The 15,337-nt window shown below is 61.3% G+C and overlaps 1 protein-coding gene across 3 annotated transcripts in view; it reads right to left on the bottom strand.

Moving 5' to 3' along the window:
- AGAP3 (ArfGAP with GTPase domain, ankyrin repeat and PH domain 3) overlaps nt 1-15,337 on the bottom strand; it is a 116,825-nt gene continuing 101,488 nt past the window's right edge. For all 3 annotated transcript variants that reach the window (XM_056484189.1, XM_056484188.1, XM_056484190.1), the window contains exons 13-18: nt 14,443-14,604; nt 4,171-4,325; nt 3,650-3,740; nt 3,103-3,325; nt 1,928-2,183; nt 1-1,714 (exon numbers count right to left, since the gene is read on the bottom strand). In XM_056484189.1, coding sequence (XP_056340164.1) covers nt 1,490-1,714; nt 1,928-2,183; nt 3,103-3,325; nt 3,650-3,740; nt 4,171-4,325; nt 14,443-14,604 — 1,112 coding nt within the window. In that variant the 3' untranslated portion in view covers nt 1-1,489. The remainder of the gene's footprint in view (nt 1,715-1,927; nt 2,184-3,102; nt 3,326-3,649; nt 3,741-4,170; nt 4,326-14,442; nt 14,605-15,337) is intronic.

Genomic DNA, 15,337 nt, shown 5'->3' with positions numbered 1-15,337 from the left:
TGGCAGGAGGTGGGTTGCTTTATTGGCCTTTATCTCCTTGGCTGCAGATAACACACACAGGGCAACTCATGGAAAAGAAACCGTATATACAGAGTGTCCATATAAATATTTCCAATGTACATTTTATACACAAGTGACAGAGACATTCCATAGCAGTGTCCAAAGCCTTGAGGTTCCAGCATTCAGCCAGAGGCTTGACCCCCACGCAGAGAGATGCTCCTCTCCTCTCCTCTTGCTCAGCTGGAGACCAGCCCCACCTGGGCAGCAGCGGGAGGCTCTGATGGAGACACTGTGCATGGCTTGGAGCTTGAACCGGGAAGGACAGTGACTCTACAGACAGACAGACAGACAGAGCTGGGAAGGCCTTTGTCCAGGGCTACGCTGGGGAGATGCCACCCTTGCATGAGCACACGGGGAACAGCGTTGGTGGGTGCACCCCTCCTGCAGCAGCAGCAGCAGCAGAGGAGCACGGGGTGCCATGGAGAGACAGGCACCCCGCTGCCCCTCGCCTCGCCCGGGCTGTGCTGAGGCAGCACGCAGGGAGAGCAGGAGCAGTGCCCAACTGACCTGCCCGAGGGAGCAGCTGCAGCCACCAGCCCCCGTGCTGCTGTGCAGGGGCTGCACACCTGAACTGCCCCGGCCCCTGCTCTATCTACAGATGTGTGGGGTGGGGGGGCAGGAGAAACTGTCTCCCCACGCATGTACCGGTCAGGGACAGGGTGCCTGCAGCCACCCCAGTGATCGTGTGGGAGCCCCTCCATCTGCAGCCACCCCAGTGGCTGTGTGGGAGCCCCTCCATCTGCAGCCACCCCAGTGATCGTGTGGGAGCCCCTCCATCTGCAGCCACCCCAGTGGCTGTGTGGGAGCCCCTCCGTCTGCAGCCACCCCAGTGGCTGTGTGGGAGCCCCTCCACCCACAGCTGCCAGCACGGGCACAGCTGACGGGGAGGGGCAGGACGCTGCCCCCAGCCGGCTCCAGCCCCTCCTGCCTGCAAGGGGCGCCTGGCGGGGACCAGCAGCATGGGGCCCGTTGGTGCTGCAGAGCCCCTCCAGGGCTGGGGCAGCCTGCAGTGGCCAGGGGCAGCCTGTGGTAGCCAGAGGCAGCCTGCAGTGGCCGGGGGCAGCCTGCAGTGGCCGATGGCAGCCTGCAGTGGCCGATGGCAGGCTGCAGTGGCCAGAGGCAGCCTGCGGTGGCCGGGGGCAGTCTGTAGTGGCCAGAGGCAGCCTGCGGTGGCCGGGGGCAGTCTGTAGTGGCCAGAGGCAGCCTGCGGTGGCCGGGGGCAGTCTGTAGTGGCCAATGGCAGCCTGCAGTGGCCGATGGCAGGCTGCAGTGGCCAGGGGCAGCCTGTGGTGGCCGGGGGCAGTCTGTAGTGGCCAATGGCAGCCTGCAGTGGCTGATGGCAGCCTGCAGTGGCCGGGGCCAGCCTGCAGTGTCCAGGGGCAGCCTGCAGTGGCCAGGGCCAGCCTGCAGTGCCAGAGGGCCGGCGGGGCTAGGCCGTGCCGGGGCTGGTGCTGAGCTCCGGCGGCGCGGCGGCGCAGGCGTTGTTGTTGGCGTTGGCGTTGCGGCGCGGCAGGCTGGGTGTCAGCGTGGCCGCGCTGTCGCTGGGGCAGCCGTGCTGCAGCAGGATGTCGATGCACTCCTGGCTGCCCGCTCGCCGGGCGTAGGCCAGCGGGGTCAGGCCCCGAGCGTCCCGGCTCTTCACGTCCACGCCGTACTGCAGGAGAGGAGCGGCTGGTCAGTGGCACCTGGGCACCGTGTGCCATGGGCAGGGAGCAGAGGGGCTCCGGGGAAGGCAGGAGGAGGAGCTGGGAGGGTGCAGGTCAGTGCCAGTGGGCATGTGGGGGAGCCACAGAAGCAGGATGGATAAAGGCAGGGGGATGGGACAGCACCAGGAGCACTGCGCTGCAGGCTGCAGGCTCTGCCTTACCCAGATGAGCAGCTGTGTGAACACCACGTTGGCCATGGCGCAGGACAGATGCAGTGCTGTGCGCCCGTCGCCGTCTCCGTAGGTCTCGTTCACCTCCTCCTTGGTGCCATGGGCCAGCAGCGTCACCACGAGGCGCAGGTCATCCTCCACCACGGCCCGCAGCAGCTGCTGCCCCAGCGGGATGTCCGACTGGGGCAGGGGGGCCAGAAACAGCTTCTGCTCGTACTTAGCCCGGATCCAGAGCTCCTTCTCCTCCCTGCCAGACAGCACATTGTCACTGCCACAGTTGAGACAATTTGCCTGGGCCCCATGCACAGAAGGACACAGGCATCAGCAGTGCCAGGTGAACACACCTGTGTGAGCAGTGACCGTCCCTCACACCCAAGTACGTTCTGCACAGCCCCTGCCGTGCCCCTGTGCCCACAGCTGCCACTAAGTCTGTGCCATCCCACTCTGACACCTGCTGACACCTGCCACAGCTCCCCACGGACACTGCGTGCCCCATCCCCGCCTGCAGCAGCAGTTCTGCTCCGGCCCGCGCCTGCCGGTGCGCCCAGTGCCGGGTGCCCACGGGTGGCAGCTCGGGGACCGTCCCTGCGCCGTGCCGGAGCGGGGCCGTGGCCAGCCCGGGAAAAGGCCAGCGCTGCACACGCCGGCCCCGCGCCACGGGAGGCACCTTATCGCCGCGGCGGCCGCGCCGGCTCGCACAAAGGCGCGGTGCCGCCGGATCGATGCCGCCCGCGCCGCTATCTGCTGCCATTCTCGCCATCAGCGCCGCCGCCGCCGCCCCCTGACCCGCGCCAGCGCCGATAAGGCGCAGAATGGGCTCTTGTTGGGATGAGTGACAGCACAGCGGCTCCGATAGGGACAGACAAGGCCTGAAAGGGACGGACCCTGGAGACCCGCAGGACGCTGCCAAGCCATCTCTGTTAACCCCTTCGGCTTGGCAGCCAGCCCCAGCTCTCAGATCACGGCTGTGGCTACCGTGGGGCCCCACTGCCCCCCAGGATGGCACGAGAGGGTGGCCAGTGCCTCGCAGGCAGATGGGACCCCAGCACTGGGACATCCTGAGGAACCCTGCCTGCCTCAGTGGCTGCTCCCAAGCCCTGCAGCGTCCCCCAGCCCTGCTGGTGTGTTTCCCAAGAAGCATCTCTGGGGTCCGCCACCTCCCTTACCGACTGCTCTCGGGCGTGGGCTTGGGGTAGCCCTCCACCACTCCCTCCCAGACGGCGTTGGCCAGCGCGTTGCCGATGGCCGTCATGACCATGAGGAGCTCGCTGGGCCAGTCGTCCAGGTCCAGGGAGCGCACACGGGACAGGTGGGTGCCCAGGTTGCGGTGGATCCCGGAGCACTCGATGCACATGAGAGCACCCAGGTTCAGACTGGCCCAGTCCGGATCTGAGGGCAGCAGGATCAGTGGGGAGAGTTAATAACCTGCCAAGACTCACCAGCCCATTTCCTGTGGTTCAGACAGGTATTTGCAGGCACCTGCCCACCAGAGCCCTTCCCAGTTCAGTGTCCCTGGGAGAAGCCGGGACCTCAGGCTGGCCAGCGAGGGGTCAGGGCCAGTGTGTCCGCAGCCCAACCCCGAGGAGCAGGTCCACTGCAGGAGGGGACAGGACAGACACACAGAGCATCTCTGTGGGCTGAGGGAGGGGTGCCTGGGGTGGCTGGAGCCCCCTCCCCTCCCCTCCCGGTGAGTCCCCAGCGCAGGTCTCTTACTGGGAGCGTCGCAGTCCACGCAGAAGCTGTTCCCGCGCGCGGTGCGGACGGCCTGCATGGCCTGCGCGTCGCCCTGGCTGCCCAGCCGAGCCTGCAAGAACCCACACGGCCCCTCGCTGCAGGCCAGCCCCCAGCACTGCCTGCACCCTCCCAAGGGCCACACACGCTCCTGAGCCGGCACATGGGGGCTCTGACCACGGTCTGGAGCAGAGCTGTGCCAGAGGAGAAGGGGACAGTGGGCAAAGTGGGGAGAAAGGGCACAGAGCCCAGGGAGGGAATGGACCATGCAGGATCCTGCACATGGGATGCAGAGTACTCTGTGGGGCCAGAGCCAGGCAGGGAAGAGGTGACAAGAAACCTGGGGGGAGTGCACAGTGCCAGGGATGGGACTGAACCCTCACTGGGAGAAGAGGGATCATGGCAGGATTCAGTGTGGACAGACAGATAAGTGTGGGACCTGGAGGAATGTGGCAGAGCAGATGCCACAGAAGACAGAACAGAAGTTGGCCAAGGCCTCTCACCTTGTTTTTGCTGCTCTCACAGCCCTGCAGGCTGGCCAGGATCTGGCTCTCAATGGCCTGCACCCAGAGCTCCCGCTCCTCTGATGTGGAGGCTTCAAAGAGCCACGTCTGGCCCGTCAGGGACACGATAATGAACTCAAATGGCTCATCTGGCTCTGGAAGAGAAAGGTGTGCCATAACACGGGCTGGGAAGGAGGGGGTCTGCCGTGGGACAGATCCTGCAGGTTACCACCATCCCCACACGGCAGGGCGGAGGCAGCAGGAGGCTGGGACAGGCAAGTGCCTGCAGAGCAGAGCCCAAGCTCTGTGCCAGCCCTCCCTCCCTCTGCCCCACACAGCTCCACTGGCTTGTGCCCACTCTCCCTGTGTCCCACCCTCAGAGAAGCTGCCAAGCCTGGAGCAGTGCTATCAGCCCTCCCCTGAGCGGGTCCTGCAGACAGCACCGGAGCTCTGTGCCCACCCTGGGCTGGCACAGAGTGAGGGGGTGCAAGAGGGGCTGTGGCTGCCTCCTCACCAAGGCTCAAAGGCTGCCCTGCCCTGCCCTGCCCTGCCCTGCCCTGCCAGCCTGGCTCTGCCTCACAGGCCCCCCCGGGCACAGCTCATGGGGTGTCGTGTCAGCCTCACACCCAGCACCAGCATTTACCTTTTATTGCCAACTTCAGTAGTTAGTGCAGTAAATGACTTAACTAAGCGGGGCCTGAATGGAATGACTAATAAACGTTATGTCACAGCACACGCTTCAGCTCATAGCAAAATGATTTGTAATTACCTAATTAGCGTTATGCAAATAACACCCTCATCTCCATAATGTGCCTTCCCAGCTCTCTATTAAAAGCAGGGAGTCAACTGCTCAGCTCCAGAGACAGCACGGAGGCCGAGGGGCCTCTGGTCCACAGCAAGGCAGAGCTGCTCTGGCCTCAAGCCTGGCAGGGGCTGTGCACAGCAGGCATGATGTGGGGAGGTGAGCAGGGCAGTCGGCAGGGGCTGAGGGAGGTCCCCTCCTCTCCCTGACTCCTCTGCAGCACAGAAGCCCCTCACTGCAGAGGGAAGCAGCAGGAAGGCAGGGACTGAGGAGCTGCCACAGCCCCCAGTGAATGGCTGCAGAGGTCCTGGCCAGGTGCCACCAAGGGAATGGCCACCCTCAGCTACTGTGGGGCCACCTGGGCACATCTGAGCTGGGCTGTGTCCAGAACATCCCCAGAACATGGTGCAGCCTTGGGACATCCGCCAAGGAGAGCCAGGTCTGTTGGGCACGATGCCCAGCCCTTCCTCCCAGGGCTGTGGTCAGCACTGCACTGACAAGGACCAGGCCTGGAGACCACCAGGGCTCGTGAACTGGTGTGGGAACACAGGGCTGGGTCTCCACACCATCCATCAGAGCAGCATGGAATGACCCCAGCACGAGGCTGTCCTGGCTTGCCCTTTCCAGATAGGAAGGCAAGGCTCTTTTACTCATTTCACCCTAAATCAGCCCGGGACTCCTCCTCTGGGGAGATTGTGCAGCTGCCTCTGTCCTGCTGGAGTGAGAGAGGGAGCCCTCAGGAGGACGAGGATGACAGACTGCAGGGAGCAGGCAGTCAGCCACGCTGCTGGACTCCCCTCTCTGATGCACGGGGATAACTGGGACATCCCACCTGTCCAGCACCCTCCTCCAGCTCTCAGCCTCAGGACACACCCCACAGACACCAAGTCCCAGCTCAAGAACAAGACTCTTGGAAAACAGACAGCTGCTAGCTTGTGAATACTGGGAAATAGCAGGCAGCAGCCAGGCTAGCAGGCAGTGCCTCTGCTCGCTGGCACCAGCCCCTGTGAGCGCTGCCAGAGCCAGCCTGGGCAGGAGGCTCAGACTGCAGGGGAGCCAGGAGCATCCCCCACAGCCACAGGGCTGGGGGCTGCTGGGGCAGGCAGGGAGGAGCAGCAGCTCCCTGGGGCACAGGCTGCCCCGGTGTTGGAGGAGCATCTGCAGGCAGCACTCCTGGGGCACCCTGGCACACCAGAGCAGGCCCTGCTCTCCTCAAATCCCTCCTGCCTTGGTCTGAGCCACCTGTGGCTGCTGCTGCTGCTGTGCTGCACAGCCCAGGCCAGCTGCCTGCACTTGGGAAGCACTGCATGCACTCCAAGTCCTGCCTGCTGCAGAGCCTTGTGCACAGCAGGAAGAGGAGGTCATGGTCAGCAGGACACAGCGAGGATCCCTGCTCTGGGCTCACAGGTTCCTGTTTCCTGCTTGCCCAGCACCTCTCCCGCAAGCAGGCAGGCAGGAATCCCAGCCCCAGCCCTCCTGCACCTGTACATTTTTCAGCTCTGCCTGCCCAGGGCTCTGGTGTGGGGGTCACTGCTGCTCCTTGAGGCACCATTCTGGGGCACCATGGGGCTCCATGTGGCTCCCAGCACTCTGCTCAGGACATTCACAACAGGGCTGAGAGATTCCTGGGGCTCCAACCTGGCTCAGACAGACTTTCCTACTGTCGCAGCTGAGGGGCACCCCAGAGCCCTGGGGCTGCCCAGTCCCAGCGGGGAGCATTCCAGTCCAACCAGAGCCCTGGCGCCAGCTCTGGAGCCGCAGCAGCGCCGTCCTTCCCTCTTTGTGCCTCTTGGATTCCAGCTCCACCTGAACAAAGGCCCTGGAGCCCAGCAAGAGCTAACAAAAGAGCACAGCTTTTCTGCTGTGCTGAGGCAAATTCCCATCCTGGTGCAGGATGGCACTATGGGGCTGGATCTCTTTGCAGGCCTCAGCACAGTGTGACTGTGACAGAAGAGTGTGAGATCCCAGCCCTGGAGTCACACACGAGGATCAGCAGAGCTGGGAAAGGAATCCAGGCTTGCAGCAGCTCTGAACACTGTGCAGACCTCCTGGCACGGAACAGGACCAGGTCCTGAGCTCCTCAGGGCACCCATACAAGTTGGATCAGACTTGAGCTGTTGTTTTAGGGAAAGTTGGGCATTCTCAGCTTCTTCTGGGGAAAGGTGCAGGTTTCCAAAGGGTAGCACCAAGCAGATGCCATAAGCAGAAGGGTTTAGACTATCTCTGCTGAAGCAGAGCTGGCAGAACTCCCTCCCCGTTCCACACACGGGCACAGGCTCCTTCTCAGAGGCCAGGGAAGTCCCAGAGCTTGCCAGCTCTGACCTGCCAGGGCTCCTAGAGGAGTGGGGAGCCCTTTCCAGCTGGCTCCCAGTGAGTGGCTGCCTGGGGGCAGCTGGCAGAGCCCGGCCCCAGCCCCGCGGCTGCCCCAGCGCGAGGGGGGAGCCCATTACTGCAGCTCCATTAGAATTAGTGGGCAGTGGAAAAGGATGCGCTGCCTCTCTCTCTCTTGATGATTTTTTGATGATGTTTTAAAGACTGAGCTCCGTGAAGAGTTGCTGAGCAGAGTTTGGTGCGAGCTGGCTCTGCTAATGGGTTAACCCTCGACCCCCCTGCCAATACGGCCCAGGAACGAGTGCTCTGAGCAGGAGCAGCAGCAGCAGCAGGGAGGGCACGGCTGGGACAGCAGAGCCACAGGGCACCCAGACTGCACCAGCAGCCAAGAACAGGCAGGGACCACAGCGAGAGGAGTGGCCCCAGGGCAGCACCCTCCCTCTGCCAAGACGCCAGCCATGGGGAAAACATCCTGCAGAGAGCAGGGGGCACTGCAGGGCTGCCAGGAATGGAGACAGCCTGTGTGTCCAGCCAGGAGACAGGCCAAAGGGACAGCAGGAGGGGCAGCAAGTGCCCACCAAGAGGCAAGAGCAGAGCTGGCACCGGCTGCTCAAGGGAGCCCAGTGGAACAGTGTGTCCCACTGACACCGTGGATGGCAGAGAGGAAAAGGAAGGGGAGCAGCAGTGACACAGAGTGCTGCCCTCACAGCTCGTGTCAAGTCCCCTCTCCATGCTCTGAGTGGGGTGAAGTACAGCTCAGAGCAGAAGGGAGCTGGGGAGCTAAAACCAGCTTCAGCACAGGGCTGGGGCAGAGCTGGGCCCTGCTCTGCCAAGGGCCCTGGCTGCACCCTGCACTGCCCAGCCCCAGACCCTCCTGTGCAGACTCTGGCATGCAGCCATGGAACAGCGCTCCCCACCTCCTTCCCCACGGACACCCCTCTCCGTGGGCTGAGCAGGTCCCCAGGCAGAGTGTGCCCCCAGGAGCTGCCCTGGGCCAGGCTGGCCCCACGCCTCACCCCCAGCCCCCCAGGTGCCCCCACAGGCTGGGGCGGCCCTCAGAGCACGGCTGTCCTCGGCCACTGCGCCCCTCCTGCTGCAGTCTGCTGGCACAGCACAGCACGGCAGGTGGGCAGCACACAGGGAGGGGAGGCCTCCAGCATGGGGGCACAGGGCAGGAACCGCGCAGGGCCTGCCAGACACACAGAGACCCTGGCCCAGGGCAGGGCCTCTCAGATAGGCAGACCCCAGCCCGAGCTCTGCTCTCTGGCTGTGGGGAGGGTCCTGCAGCAGGGCAGCACAGCCCCTGGCCTCGGGATGCTTGTTTGCAATCTGCGACTGTACCGTATCATTATGAGGTGTTTGGGATATCAACAAATTAGCAGGCGTCTGGGAAGAGAAGGATGCAGCACCATTCGTAAATGTCAGCTCGCTACCTCCTCATTTTGCAGATCATTAAACCCAATATTCCCAACCTGTATTAGTGCGACGGGGACAGGCCCCTCTGCGGGGACAGGCGCCAGGAGAGCACAGCAGGAGCAGCGTGATGGAGCCCCCAGTGCCCCAGAGTGCCGGGGCTGGGCACAGGTGACAGCACAGGGGACAGCCCTGGGGACAGCCTGGGAGACAGCACAGGGGACATCCCGGGGACAGCCCGGGGGACAGCCCGGGGGACTGCCTGGATGTGCCCCAGGAAGCACAGAGTGCGGGTGGGGGCTGTGGGCACAGGGGACAGGACACAGGGGCCAGGGACACAGGGGAGCAGCTGGAGCCCGGAGATGCCCAGCATGGGCTGCCCCTCCCGCCAGGGCTCAGCTCGGCTCGGCTCGGCTCGGCTTGGCGGAGCAGCGGTGACACTGGCCCGGCTCAGCTCAGCTCAGCCCGGCCTGGCCTGGCTCGGCTCAGCTCGGCTCGGCGGAGCAGCGGTGACACTGGCCCAGCCCGGCTCAGCTCGGCTCGGCTCAGCCCGGCGGTGACACGCTGTGTGCGGCAGCGGCAGCCGCTGGAATCCCGACAATCTGCTCAGCCCCAGCTCCCGCCCTGACAGCCCCTGACAGTTGGCATTAATCACGCACATCACCCCAACACAACTCTTTACTGGCCATCAATTTCCTGTGGGTTTTAAAACTGAAAAACAAAGACAAAACCGCGTCGTTTGGCCGCCACTGAGAAGCACATTAAGGGGCTGTCAGCTTCTCGCCATGCACCCTGCATCACTCTTTAAGCACATGAGAAGTTCATTATCGCGGAGCTGTGGCAGCCGCGGGGCAGAGCAGGAGCGTGGCTGCGGTGCTGCTGTCCCCAGCCCTTCCCGGTGGCTCTCTGGCCCTGCGGCTGCCCCGGGGGCTCGGGCCGGGCCAGAGCGGCAGGGGCAGCACAGGGCACTCCTGCACAGAGCTGGGCTCTGACAGAGCAGTCTCCTGAAGGTCCCTGCAGGACGGCACTGCACCTACGCCGAGGGACGAGCACCTGTCCCCTGCCAGCCTGACACAGCCTGGCAGCCCGAGGGTGCTGCTGCCAGCCCGCTGCTCTCCCGCTCTGACAGCCCCAATCCCACGCCTGCCATGCTCCGCGGATGCTCCCTGGCAGCCTGACACCCAGCTCTCTTTAACATGAGCCCATGTAAAAAAGCAACAGCTCGTTTGATTTATGATACTTCAGAACAACTAAGATTCAATTGCTCTGCACGTCCCTGGCTCTGATTACCTCCTAAATGAGATAAACTGATGGCAATTTATCCCCAGACCTCACCAACTTTCCCAGGATGCTAACCTGAGCTGCTCGTGCCTAGCTCACGGGTGTGGGGTGGGTGCAGACAGCCTGAACAGCCCAAACCTGCTCCCTCACACACACCCAGGGCTGCTCCTGGAGGGTAGGAACTTTTGAGGGGTGTCCCTGCACTGTGCTCCCCACACCAGCACAAGCCACACTGATGGGAGCTAATGGGAAGCATGGCTCCTCACTGGGCTGTCCCCAGGACACTGAACCTTCCATAGAGGGATGAGCACCACAGGGACAGCAGCCCAGCCACAGGGGACAGCAGCCCTGACACAGGGACAGCAGCCCTGACACAGGGACAGCAGCCCAGCCACAGAGACAGCAGCCCAGTCACAGGGACAGCAGCCCAGTCACAGGGACAGCAGCTCTGACACAGGAACAGCAGCCCAGCCACAGAGACAGCAGCCCAGTCACAGGGACAGCAGCCCAGTCACAGGAACAGCAGCCCAGTCACAGGGACAGCAGCTCTGACACAGGGACAGCAGCTCTGACACAGGGACAGCAACCCAGTCACAGGAACAGCAGCCCAGCCACAGGGACAGCAGCCCAGCCACAGGGACAGCAACCCAGTCACAGGGACAGCAGCCCAGCCACAGGGACAGCAGCCCAGCCACAGGAACAGCAGCTTTGACACAGGGACAGCAGCCCTGACACAGGGACAGCAGCCCAGCCACAGGGACAGCAGCTCTGACACAGGGACAGCAGCCCAGCCACAGGGACAGCAGCCCAGTCACAGGGACAGCAGCCCAGCCACAGGGACAGCAGCTCTGACACAGGGACAGCAGCCCAGCCACAGGGACAGCAGCCCAGTCACAGGGACAGCAGCCCTGACACAGGAACAGCAGCCCTGACACAGGTACAGCAGCCCTGACACAGGGACAGCAGCCCAGTCATAGGGACAGCAGCTTCACTCCTGGCACAGCAATTTCACACTTCCACCTTGTTGGCTATAAAGAAGCAAAAAACTCAAATTACCCTGCTCTGAAGAAACCTGCCATAACTGTTCAAAAGCAGCTGAAAAAGATTCAGGGGGTATCAGTCATACTTATAGACACCAGTCCATGACACAAACCATCGGCCATGGCCATGTGTGGGTCAGTGCTCACCCAGGGCTCACAGCTGGACCATTCAGACACTGGGGCAGCACCTCAGGCAGAGGCTCAGCACCTCCCTGGGCTTGTTTCCAGTCTCTGCTTGTCATGCAGGACAGTGACCCATCACGGTGGCCACCTAACACCAGTCCCAGAGTCACTTGCCCTCTGCCTGTGCCCTGGCCTGCTGCTCCTGCTGATGAGCTGCCCATGTCCAGAGCTGCATCAGAGCTTGGAGCAGTCCCAGAGTCAGAGCAGGAGAGAGCAACCAAGTCACTCACAAAGGTACCACGGGCAAGGTGAAAAGGATGTGTGACCAGCTCCATACCCCACACTGAGCACAGGGATGCACATGGTCCTGTCTGGAGCAGGATGTCCCCCTCGTGCCAGAATGGGGCACACAGCTCACTGCTGCTGCATCTGGCTAACACCAAGCTGGGAAGCTCCAAGTGCAGCAACAGTGGCTGCTGCCATGACTGGAGCACGGTTCTGCTGGCACAGATGCTGCCCACAGCAGCAGGTCCTGTCCTGCAGGGTAAGCTGGGAGCACGACACAACTGACCCAGCCTCTGCAATTACAATTGTGCAGTTGGATCAATTTCCTAATATACTAGATTCTTTTAAACAATAAATGCAAGTTCAGTTTGTCCCCAGCGGAGCAAAAGGCAGCAAGGCAGCCCCCAGCAGCACTGTGCCCCAGCTGGGAGCAGCTGGTCCCACCAGCTCTGCCCAGCTGAGCTGCACGTGTTGCACCCACTGAGCCACTGGAAAAGGACACAGGGGCTTGGGAAGCCTGGATTGCCCCCGGGGGCAAGGAGGATGGGCTGTCAGTGTGCCTGTGTGCCCTGGGTCCCCTCTGCTGTGCCGGGCTCTCCTCACCCCTCACACGGCGCCTGTGCTGCTCCTGCCTGCTGCAGCCCAGCCTGCTTCTCCCTCCTGCTCCCCCTGCTCCCTCCTGCTCCCCCCTGCTCCCCCTGGTCCCTCCTGCTCCCCCTGCTCCCTCCTGCTTCCCCCTGCTCCCCCCTGCTCCCTCCTGCTCCCTCCTGCTCCCTCCTGCTCCCCCCTGCGCCCCCCGGGTCCCTCCTGCTCCCCCCTGCTCCCTCCTGCACTTTGGCACCACAACACTGCACAGCACACACGGCTCCTCCTGCTCCAGCTCTGGTGCCACAGGCTCTGCACAAGGCCTGTGTGCAAGGTCTGTGCAGTGACAGAGGAAGTCTGGTAATGGACACTTTGCTGGTAAATGACGTTCTGTGTTCATAAATGCCAAGGAATGCACATTGTAGGGAAAAGTTGTATTGCTACAACACCTGATAGAGCTTTACATTAACTGTGTCAGCCTGAGACAGGGCCTGGGTAACACCAGGTAAGACAGACCTCTGCCCAGCTACCACCATGGCCAAAGACCAGTGCAGGAAACACCAAAAATACTCTGATGCCCTCACATGGCCACGTGTCTCCACCCCCATCACTCCTCCTTCCAGGGATGCTGCCACACCAGGAGGGACAGAAGGAGTGAGTGTGTGACTGAAAAAACATCACATCCCTATGAAACGATGGAAAAACTGGATTGCTCAGAGACTCCTGTCCAGGGCACATAAGGGTGAGAGCCCTCCCCTGTGCATCTGGGAGCAGAGGGCTGGGAATTCTGCCAAGCACAATGTGTTGTTGAAAGGGAACTAATCAAATTTTAAGACTTCAAGCAGTGGTTAGTCCATGTTACTGCTTCATAAAAGTGTTCCCACATTCAATTACCTTTTCTACTATGAAACTGCATTCCATTCTGTGTACTGTGAGGTGCCAGCATCTGCACCTCCCACGCCCTGTCAGCTGCACTGAGCAGCCACAGGACCAGACCTCTGCAAGCACTGACACATCAGTCCTGTGCTCCTTGGCCCTTGCTGTGCTCAGCTGGGAGCCCTCATGTCCACTTGACAAACCCAATCATCACACTGAGGTCAGCTCTGGGACCTCCTTTACAATTCTTCCTTAGCATTTCATTTACAGGATAGGACACTCTATTTCAGCACCTGCTTTCTCAGTCCTGTGTATGGGGGAGCAAATCCATCCCCTCCTTCACTATCCCACTGTGCATACAAAGAATGAGCCTCTCCTTTTGCCAGGCACTGGGCTGAGAACTGCAAACCAGTCTGGGAAGGGCAGCAATGGGTCTGAGGAGGCAACACACACAGAGTTAGAACAAAGTGCAACTGCAGGCAGTGCTTTCTGCTAAGCAAGGGACACTAGCTTGACAACTCAAACGATGCTCAAGGTTCCTCAACCAACCACCCCAGAGGAGAATGCTTAGGCTTGGTGCATCTCAGATGCAGACAACTGTAACAGCAAAAAAGGAACAGCAGAGCTGCCCAACCCTGCACATCACCAAAGCAATGATTCCAAAGAACTTGAGCTGCTCTGCTATGGGACACCTGGGCTGCTGCACTGCAGGCAGACACAGGATTTGGGGCAAGGACAGCTGCAGCACTTTCAGGTACAGACTAATATTTGCTGGCTTGTTTTGCAGCAACTGTTAGCTTCAAACGCTTGTACTGAACCCTCCTCCCCTCTGAATTACATCTTTACTTTGGTTCACTACAGAAGCCCATTGAGTGCTGTGGGACAGGATGACCAAGAATACATCTCACTTTTCCAGCAGTTAACCACAGATGCAGGCTTTGGAGAACGCTGAAAGGCTCATCTCTACCTGGACAAATCTGGTGTCTTTTCCCAGCAGAATGCTTCCCCATGCCTTGCAGCCTGCCAAGCTTTGGGTCCCTCTTCAGCAACCACAGACACCAGAATTTTTCCACACAAAACCCATCTGAGCATTGGGAAAGCAATGCACATGCCTTCAGCTGGTCCTCTGAAGCAGACAAGCTTTTCCAAAAGATCCTTGGCTTGAGGCAGGTGCCCAGCACAGGTCTTTTAAATTACTAAAGTCTGGCCAATTTACAAGCCAATGGAAATTGGTGCTTGTGGTGGAAAGTGTCTGAGAGCACCCCTTACCCAAATGGTGTGCTCTCAGGTCTGCTACCACAGTTAGCAGTTTTAATTACCAGTAACTGCACACACAGGCACGACAGCACGTGGGAAACGAAGGGAGAGGCAGATCAGAGGGGCTGGCAGCTCCCTCCTGCCCCAGCCCAAGCTGCTGGGCAGGGAGTGCTCTGAGCCCCCAGGCAGCAGCAGCCCCAGGAGCAGCACTCCCAGCCCCAGGCACCCAGGGGCTGCAGGACCCCGGGTCTGAGAGCTGCCCCAGGCAGAGCCTCCTACCTTCTGCTGCCGTGCTGGGGCCGTCGAGCCGAGGTGTCCCCGTGCTCTTTTTCCTGCGATGCTTTTTCCTGTTGGCATGTGGTGATGGAGGCGGCTCCAGCTTGGGGCTGGCAGCACTGGAAATGTTTGGGCTGGAGCTGAGAGAGTCGGCAGTACCGTTAGCTGGGGACAGAAACAAGGCCAGGCATCAGCAGTGGGACACGGACACTCTCCTCTTCCCAGGACACCCAAGGGCTCTGGAGCAGCCCCAGTCCTTGGTGGCTTGAGCCACACAGCCCCATGGCACAGGGCAGGATGTGTCCAGCCCCATGGCAGGATGTGCCCAGCCCCATGGTACAGGGCTGCTCCCACAGCCACTGCAGTCCCTGGCAGCCAGGCTGGACCCCCCTGCACTGGCACCCACGCAGGGCAGTCACAGCAGCACCTCTGCAGCAGCCCCATGTCCTTCCCCAAACTCGAGCTCCTGGGAAGCAGCTCCCTCCCAGGACAAGCGTTTGGGAAGGGACAGGCCCAAGGTCCCTGTGGGGCAGGGCAGGCCCTGCAGAGGCTCTCTGAAGCGCTGCCCTCCAGCCCTGCTCTGCAGACGAGGTGCCTGGGCTCGCCTCACTCAGCCTGAGCACCACGGGCTCCATCGGCTTCCGACACGGAGCTGAAGGAGCTGCATCCCCAGCAGCAACGCACCAAATTTATCCTCAATCATACTGTTCCTTACAATTAATAGCAGAATTAGAAACAATCAGGGAGCTGCCTAATTACTGTCAATTAGAGTGCGCTAATCAAGCTCCGATCACACACACACACGCTGCCGCTGCACTCACCATTAAATGTCAAATTTCATTAGAGACCAGCAACAAAATCAAAAGCCTGACATTCAATTTCAGCAGCACACACAGCG

The sequence above is a fragment of the Oenanthe melanoleuca genome, chromosome 2 (genome assembly GCF_029582105.1).
Source record: "Oenanthe melanoleuca isolate GR-GAL-2019-014 chromosome 2, OMel1.0, whole genome shotgun sequence".
Classification (NCBI taxonomy): domain Eukaryota; kingdom Metazoa; phylum Chordata; class Aves; order Passeriformes; family Muscicapidae; genus Oenanthe; species Oenanthe melanoleuca.
This window is presented reverse-complemented; position numbering and strand designations above follow the sequence as displayed.